This window comes from Melospiza georgiana, chromosome 2, assembly GCF_028018845.1.
Source record: "Melospiza georgiana isolate bMelGeo1 chromosome 2, bMelGeo1.pri, whole genome shotgun sequence".
Classification (NCBI taxonomy): Eukaryota; Metazoa; Chordata; class Aves; order Passeriformes; family Passerellidae; genus Melospiza; species Melospiza georgiana.
Genome location: NC_080431.1, coordinates 82,302,165 through 82,311,360, shown reverse-complemented (window position 1 = coordinate 82,311,360; position 9,196 = coordinate 82,302,165). Strand labels below are relative to the sequence as shown.

The following is a 9,196-nucleotide window of genomic DNA, read 5'->3' as shown; positions in this document are numbered from 1 at the left end:
CCTCTCTGCCTCAGCACCATCCCACAGCTCTCATTTCCATCACTCCCTCTCTGCTTCTGCATTTGTGTCCAGCTTAGAGAAAAACTTTCAAAAGGAACATACATGCCTTACATGCAGCAGTAGTGAGACCATGTTTTTCTCTCACTTGTTTATAAACAGGACTGATTGTATTTTATTGGTCACTTTGTTTTTGTTCTGTTTTTTTTCCCTACAAGTCAGTTTTGCTAACAGCACACCGGCAGTGTAAGGATCCTTGCTCGCCTTTTTGGACACTCTGAGGTAGTATCTAATCATCAATATCCAGCTCTCCATAGTGATTCTCTGGAAGGGAAATGTTGTTGGTATTCAAAAACTGTCTGCACCTTATTCCACCTCCAAAGTTATCATTCATTCTTCTAATTTTCATCCTTTTCTTGACTTAAAACAAACTGTCTTATCTCTGTCCTCCCTAGAACCGTAAAACCATTATGCTATCAGATTTTCTTCCTCTAGTACCCTCTGACTCCCAGAGAGACTTTTTGCAAGTCTCTCTGATATTTTCTTCATCTTAATTATTTCATTTTTAACCTTATCTTTCCCTTTCCTATTTACAATTCATGTGGTTATCTTTCTTTGGGTTTTGTTAGCCTTTCTGTTTTTTTAAACTTGCATTGCCTCTGGTGAACATAGTATTAGTAGGACATGACATTCTTCAAATAGCTTCAACTGGGTTTTGACTTTTCCTCATTCTTCAAAACTCTGTACTTTTATCTTTACAGATTTGCTTACTCAGTTCCATTCCCTTTTTCATTTCTGTCTCCTTGCCATAGTCCTCATATATTTTGTTTCCCATACAAAGTTTTGTCCTTTTTTTCCTGGCTACAGAAACCTATCAACCTTTCCAGTTTCATCAGCAATGTACCCTTTATTTTTCATGAGGGCATTAAGTGAAGCTACGCTTATTCTTTGAACTTTACTGCAATCTTTTTATCATGCAGATGGGGAGTACCTGTGAACACAAAGGGATGAGCTAAAGCATAAAAAAAGAGCATAAATCTCAGTGTAAGATGCTGAAATAAAAACTAGGATTCATAGGACTGTAGGATTCATAAAAACCAAACTTGGGGTTAGAGTGGGTATCAGAACTACACTAAGCACCCCTAAAACGTGAAAAATTAGGTGACCAGTGTGCACTCATTGGTCACCTCAAGTGTGAAGAAAGTACAACACTTAGGTGAGGTGTTAAAGATTAATTCCTATACAGGAGAGGTGCTATGTGCTTATTCCTTACACCATTTTATTCAGTTCTCGGCTTCCAACCACGTTGACAGCGCTGTGCCATGAGTCACTTTTAATCGCTGCCTCATTTGTTCCTGACCTGAATAACCTTTTTATAGAGGCTTGTGTGCAGTGTAACACCTCCTTTGCCGGATCGCGCTTCAGAGGCCACAGAGCTGTCCCCAGCGATTTGCACGGCTTCGGAGCGAGCCTCGGGAAGGGCAGCCCCAGGTCCTTTGTATTCCTCCCGGGAAGGAAAAAGGCATTTGCCCTCGAGGAGGCAATGTCAGTGTGAGGGCTGAGCACGGACCCGCACAGACCCCTCCGAGCAATGGGGGCTCCTCTCAGGGCCGCTCCTGCCACCGCCGAGAGCGTCACCCCCCGTGGCATTTGCACAGAGCCACAGAATATCCTGGGATGGCAGCGACCCGCAAGGATCGCTGAGTCCATCTCTTGTCCTTCTTGTCCTGCACAGGACCATCCCCAAGAGTCACACCATGTGCCTGAGGGAATTTCCAAACACTGCTTGAACTCTGTCAGGCTGGGTGCTATGATCACTTCCCTGGGGAGCCTGTTCCAGTGCCCAGCCACCCTCGGGGTGAAAGAACCTTTTCCTAATATCCAACCAAAGTCTCCCCTGACACAACTTTATGCCGAATTTTGGGTCTGTTCGACGTTCCGCACGCAGCTGAAGCTGCGACACCAACTTTCAGTTCCCCCACCGCCATAAACCCTGTTCCCTTCCAGCCCCGCTGCCCCGAGGCTGCTCCCCGTCAGCAGCTCCGCGACCGCTGCCGCTCTCGCCGCAGTGGGGCGGGAGCTTCCCTGGCCCCGCCCATCGCGCCGGGCTGGGGGCGGGGCGTCGCGGACTGCGCTTCTATTGGTGAGAGTCGATGCCCATCCTCGCAGCGCTCCAATCAGAGGCTGCGGACCGCGGGGGCCGTCAACCATCGCTTGTTCCCTGTCTGGAGCCGCCCCTTCTGCCCTGCCCGCCAGTCACGTTCCAGCGGCCAGCCCGCAGCAGGGGATAGGAACGCGCGCGTGCCTGTCAATCACTAACGATTCCCCGCCCTCCCCCCGCCCACAGTCGAGCCGGCAGCGGGGGCGGGGCGCGGGCTGCGCGCTGCTGCGGCAGGCGGGGCCTGGCGGACGGGGGCGGGAGGCAGGGAAAGAGAGGAGGAGGAGGAAGGGCGAGGAGGAGGAGCTGCGGCTGACGCCGGCGGAGCTTTCAGTACCTCGGAGAACGGCTGCGAGCGCGCCGGGCGGGCGGGAGCTGCCACCGCCACCGTCCGCTGCCCGCTCACCTGCCCCGCTCCGCTCCGCTCCGCTTCTCACCCGCCCCTCCCCCGCCCCTCCCCGCCCCGCGTCCCCCCGGCGCCCGAGGGAGCCCGGTCCCGCCGGAGCGGTTCTGGGGGGAGAGCACGGCAGCGGCACAGGCTCGGTGATCGGGACGGGCGGGGGTCCGTCAGCGCAGGGACGGGACGGGTGGTCAGCCCGGGACGGCCGGACCGCCTTAGGGGGTCGCTCGCTGCCGTCGCTCCTCACGGAGCGGCGGCCGGAGCGGCGAGGAGAGCGAGGGGGCTCGCAGCCCGCGCCTCGCACCCTGCCGTGGAGCCCGAGGGGAGAGACAGGAGCGCCGAGTGCGGCAGCGGCTGCCGGCATTTGCTGGGCTGGGCAGGGAACCAGGAGCAGGAGTCGCGCCCGCGGCTGGGAGCGGGCAATCCGTTTCGCGGAAACCTAGGGGGCAGAGATACCCCTGGCTCCAAGGGGTTCTGAGGGGAAGGGGCAATTGAATGTAGACGCATTTTGGTAGTTTTGCTGAAATAATCAAGTGCCGAAGGCAGATCTTAGGCAGATGAGGTAGAGGGATGGATCCCACTGTTTTGGATGCCAGCTTGAATTTTTTATTTACTTTTCTGTTTTGACCACTGCTAAATGTGGATTTTGCGAGCGAACCCGATGGCGGTTGTTCCATTGTTCCTTGTTTGAACGTAAATCTTAGTCCTGCTGCTTGTGGATTTTTTATTTATTTACTTATTTATTTATTAATTTTTGGAAAGGACCATTCCAGGTAGCTTTTGCGTCTGACAAAATGAAGCCTTTGTATTTTTCGATCAATTATACCTAATATTGACATTCTGTTTGGTACAAGAGACTTAAAGTGCTGCCTCACTCAGAGGACCATTAAAGACTTTCTCGGTCGCTACATGTAGCTGAATGTGTTACGACACATCCTTTCTCCCCCCTCAAATCCTCCTAAAGATTTTTCCAAAATGAAGAAATTTAATTTTCGCAAAGTTTTGGATGGTTTAACTGCCGCATCCCCTGTTGGAAGCAGTGGCGGTGGCAGTGGAAGTGGGGCTGGTGGCTCCGTGCACCCAGGAGGGACTGCGGGAGCTGCAGGGACACCCAGAGAGGAGATCCAGGAGACGCTCACTTCAGATTATTTTCAGATCTGTAAGGTAAAGACTGTATTTTTATTTTCTATGGAAATAATAAAATCTACCCTGGATGGGGGGTGTGTGTGTTGGGGGGGGGTAGTAATATGATACCAATAAGCGTTTTACTTGAGAACTGCAGTGGTTGTATAAGGACTTTGGAATGAAAAGACAGAGATCCAGTGGATGCTTTTTTCTTCCTGCTGCAGAGTTGGGGTGCTCAGTAAATTCATAGAAATCTTGATTTCAGCACTCAGGGCTGAATTCCAAGTTCACACTTGGACCCCAAACGGCTGACAGGATTGCGGACAGGAAAGCAAATCAATTGGTGCTAGTACCGATAACATTTACAAGTCATTAGAAATTGAAGATTGTACGCATCTACTTCCCCTCCTCTCTCTTCCCATCCTCCTTGCTTTTCCTTCTCTGTTTTAAGAAAAAGGCAGAAGTTAGAAATACAAAACAGTGCAGTGACTCCTGAGCCCAGGACTTCAGTTATTTGTGAGGAGCTGGATGTAGATTCATGGTGCCTGTTTACCATTAGTACTGAAGTTTCTGATTGCATGATAGCAAACTTAGTGGGACAGCATAAATACCAAGAGTTGACAAATCTGTTCCGGTTTTTAATGTGTTGATCACTTCCCTAAGTGGGAATTTTCTGTAAGTAGAAAGTATAAGATATCCCTGTATGTATTTTGGTTTGTGTGCTTTCTGCAACAAAGCTTTTAGAGGTGGTTTTAAATACTTGCACCTGTAAAAAAGAACAAACTGTTTGGTACTTCTGATGAGCTCTGGAATATGAAAATCATACTTTTGTAATGAAGACAAAATACAAAAGGAGATTATGGTCTTTTACTATTACCTGTCAGTTTCATGTGAATTCTGGTGGCTTTACTAGAAATTTTGTTTGCTTATTTGTTTTGATTCGAAGCTTCAAAACCAGAATTTTTAATTAGTGCAATTTGCATTACTAGGAGTAAATGGACTTCACCTATTAAAGTATACTTTCCTTTTATTAATCGGATACAAACTGATCTGAAATTTAGATGACAGTCAACTCCAGCACATCATTATTTCTTTTTTGTGGTTGGAAAGAAAAAAGAAATATAAATAACCAAGATAAACCTATGAGACATTTTGTGTGCAGACCTGGTCCTTGTGAAACACAGAGCTTCCCTGATCTCAGATACCATGTTTCTAATTCTGTTTGGCTTGCAGCTACAGCTGGTGTCAAAACTCTTGCAGAGTTCAAGGGGACAAGAATGAGCCCTTATGGCTTAAAGACTCAGAGACCTTTAGATAGGTTCTACAAAATACTATTTCTTTTTTTCTTATAGTTCTTTGTCATTCTGAACCACAACAGGTTCCAGCCTTTTGACTCAAATGATTCTGTAGTTTAATAGAGTGTCAGTGATGAGTGCATTAGATTCATACCTGCTTGCCAGGCTTGGATTTGACTACTTTTGCTTAGGTACACAGTAATTTAGCATTTTATGAAACTCCAGGTATTCAGTACAGTGATTTCCCTTTTTTGTCGCGTCAGTAGAAAGATAACACGAACAATCAAGGTACATAATTCAGAGATTTCTAGGTAAGGCTAAAAATCAACATGGTTTTTTGTGTTTAAGTCATGTGATAAGGACAAAGATCTGTATTTAGTGATATATATATTCTTATTTTGTATGGCATATTTGTGAAAGTAAGCAACATAAGGTGAAATGAATTTTCTTTTCCTAATCTCCATTATTTCCCTTGTTTACTTTGATATTACTTGAAGACAGTTAGTGTTATGTCCTGATAGATCTAGTTGGAATATGTGTAAAGGACTAAGTCATTTGAAGAAGATTTCAGTAGCTAATATTTGCCTGTCTTAGCTCTCAGGTTAAAATGTTCTCAACAAAGTAAATATTTGTGTAGGAAACCTTTTTGTTGCTTGCAGCAGCACTTGCTTCTGAATGTATGTCACTGCAGAGGTCTGTGGTACACAAAATACCGGATCCCTTTTTCCAAGATACAAAGGTATGCCGAAAGCAAGCTTCCAAGCCCCCGGGTGCTCGTGTGCTCCCGCCACTCCGCAGTGTTTATTGCACGGGCTGCACCTCAGCAGCTCTGCCGCACCTCAGGAGCACCGGGAGCCGGCTGAGGGAAGCCCCGGGAGCTGGGAGGGCCCTGTGCTGCTGCGAGGGAACAGTGGGGCCTGAGGCGGGCACAGCTTCCCCCTGCCTGCTCCAGGGGCCACGGCCCTGCCGGAATTTGTACCTCGGTCCGTCTGCGTGCGGTTAAGAGTACACCACACACACATAACCCAAATTCTGCCCTCCCCGAGCTTCTGCTGTGCAGCACCTCTGGAATTTCAGCTGGGTATTTGCATGTTCAGTTACATAAGTTACAGGGCTGCATATTCAAGGATCTGTGATCCTGCTGCACACAGAACTGGGTAAAGCTAATGGCAGTTTTGGTTTGTTACCTGCAGGGTCGAGGCCTCTGGGCTAACAGCCTAAGTAGCACCTCAGAGTGGTTTTCCTTTCTTTGCTGGTTATAAAAATCCTCATTTAGAAGGGAAACATAAAAGCTGAATCATACTTAAGAATTAAAGGGCCTTTCCCTGCAGTTTTTTATGTAAATAAGTTGCCTTTCTGAAGTTAGTGGGAGGTCTGCTTGACTGAAAACACAGATCCAATCCTCTAGCAGAACGCTGTTTTGAACAGCAACGCTCCTGATTTCATTTGTAACACACCTGAAAGCCAGCTCTCCATTTTGTGGCATTTTTAGATTGGTTATGACCACAGTGTCTTTTTGAGATACAGATTAGAGTTTAACAGAAGTAAACTGAATATTTTACACTGAGATGCTCTCAATGAGTTACTTTTGGCCTTTATATTTAAATCATTAATGTGATCTTCCATATTGAAAGAATGTAATATTCTTGAAACTATTTTGTATGAAATAGCTATGTCCTGTTTTAGGCATGATAAATTTATATGTTGGTAGCTGTAATAATGAATCAGTGGCACCAGTTTCAAAGTATTCAAGCAATGTGAAATATTGTCTTACCTATTTTGTGACTGCAGGAAGCTGTACAGTTTAAGCTGCATCTAGAGGCTGCTCTTGGGATTAGGTGTCCAAGTGCAAATCATGAAAATATTGATTATAGTTCACATTAGTTGAATTGAATATGTGAGATGGCAGCATCATCCTAAAACTAGGCATGATCCAGTAGAATAAGCTACTAAAGTCTATGTTAAGTTTAATTGGGATAGACCTAATATCCTTGGGTTTGCTTCTTTGTATTTTCCCTCTGTATTTGTGTTGTTTCTTTTTCTCTGGCAAGCATTTTTAGGCTCACCTGTGTTTGTTCAGACCATCCAGAAACGAAAATATGGCACTGGGGAAAGATCTGGTATTAATAAAGGAAGTGAGAAGCTCACAGTTAGGATGTTTTAAATCTTTTAAGTAGAACTTTGAGCAGATGGAACATAAAAGGAGAAAACAGTGATTTTATTACTTTTTCAGAAGGTTGCTTGTTAGAGGATGACACATTTGGGAAGAACTGAATAAGAATGAAGATGTACATTTTTTTGGTACGTGAAGTACTTGTTCCTCATGAAAATAGGTCTCCCATGTAGAACCACTCAGGGTTTTCTTGGAGAACAATCATAGGGTTGAATTGAATTTGCAGAGCATGAGGTTAATAACTTTGAAATCAAGACCTCAGTTAAGAGCACAGTAACAGTTGTACTTTACCAGGTATATAATTAATCTACTCTAACACAGTTTCTTTTGCTGTGGGCAGCAACTGAGTACCCTTGCAAAGGTCCAGGAACTGGTAATTTAATCTTCTCAAAGAATTGCTTCCCAAATGGTTATGGACTACCTTTAAACCCCAAAGCATGAGATTTCTGTTCTTTTCCAAACTGGTCTTCAGTGTTATTACTGGGTAGCAGTGCAACACAATAAACCTCCTTTAACTCGTGCTGTATTATTTATATTGACAGTATAGTCATAGTTTCAGTATGTTCATTACCCAGGCTTTATGCAAAACCCATGGAGGCCAGAACAGTTTTAGGCTTTTGTTAAAACTGATATGGAATCCCATGGCCAATTGCAATTGTGCCTTCCTAATCCTGCTTATGTTTGGCAAAAACAGGCCTTCCAGATACAGTCAATGAGTTAAATACCTTAACTATCTGGATTTCCTATCAGGTGGTCTTAAATTTTAATTCTGAGAGTTTATAGATTATAATACTGTATTTTGTCAAGCTATGAAGGTAAACATGTAGTCCTTCTGACAACAGCCAAGTAGGTATTTTAGCTGCAAATGCTACATGACACTGTAGTTCAGTGATGACAGAGAGAAGATGGATTTTGGAATGGCAATTTAAGCACAATGCTGCAGGAGCACATTTTTGATTATGAAGTTTTAAAAACAAAAAAAAATCTTGTTATAAGCTATCCACAGTGTTTTAGTCAGTTTGAGCTGTTTGGTTAATCTGTCTTGTTTCCTTGCTGAGGTCATACAGAGAGCAAAAAATAAAATGTTTGCAAAGTGGTACATTTTAGTGAAATCCAATTTTAAAATCAGTATGAGCTGTTACTTGAAAGTTCTCAGAGTTCATTTAATACTTAAGTGGTAAATAAAATAATGTGGGGAATTATTTTTTTTTCCTCTATACCAGAGTTTGGATCTAAAGTTAGGTGCCGAACCCTATTCTGTTTAAAACTACAGAGTCATAAATGACACCTCTAAATTAGATTATACTAATTTCATTAAATTTGTGATGAGCATAATCTATTCTTCTTTTTTAAGTGTTTATATTAATTAGATATAGGACTTACCTATGGGAAAGAGCATAGCACATAAAAAGCTTCTTTTGAAAGAATTTAGGAGGTTTTAAGGTACCTGAAGTAGTATAACTGGATTCACTTGTTTGGTTTTTTTTTGTGCAAATGTCTGTATTTTTGTATTTTTAATCCTAAATGAAGTAATGCACACCCTTCATGGCCAGCGCATGCAATTACATCTTCAAAATTATTTCCAGACCTTTAAGGTTGTTGAATAAAGCACTCAAAAAGTTCCACATTTCTTAAATACCTTCGTTTGCGCAGACAACTTTTAATTACATGATCCCATATTTCTTCTATAGGTTTAATTTAGCAGAACAAATAGTGTTTGCTCATAGGAAAGTACTTCAATATTTCTTTGCATACTTAAAACTCAGAGCATGCCTGAATATTAAGTTCCCCATGGACTTTTCCAACAGAAGTGCTCACCACTGTAGTTCTGAAAGCTTTATAAACATTAATGAATTGACCTTCATAATATTTCTGTGAGATGGAAATGATATTATCCCTGCAGTGTAGATGCCACAGAAAAGCCAAAATGTTCAGGGTCCCCTGTTTTGAGTTTCCAGCTTGACCTGCTTTGCATCTGTTTTTCTTTTTAGTATATTTAACTTAGCCCACATCTTCCCATTGGGCCTCCCATTGTGTTCACATTCTGT

General features: G+C 43.7%; 1 protein-coding gene across 6 annotated transcripts in view; it reads left to right on the top strand.

Annotated features, from left to right (window-relative positions):
• The first annotated feature begins 2,706 nt into the window (after window positions 1–2,706).
• The window catches only part of STXBP5L (syntaxin binding protein 5L), a 180,383-nt gene continuing 173,893 nt past the window's right edge, over window positions 2,707–9,196 (top strand). For 2 of the 6 annotated variants that reach the window (XM_058044390.1, XM_058044360.1), the window contains exon 1: window positions 2,708–3,719. In XM_058044390.1, coding sequence (XP_057900373.1) covers window positions 3,531–3,719 — 189 coding nt within the window. In that variant the 5' untranslated portion in view covers window positions 2,708–3,530. Of the gene's footprint in view, window positions 3,720–9,196 lie in introns of all 6 variants that reach the window. The other 4 variants (XM_058044401.1, XM_058044382.1, XM_058044368.1 and 1 more) reach the window with 3 other exon arrangements.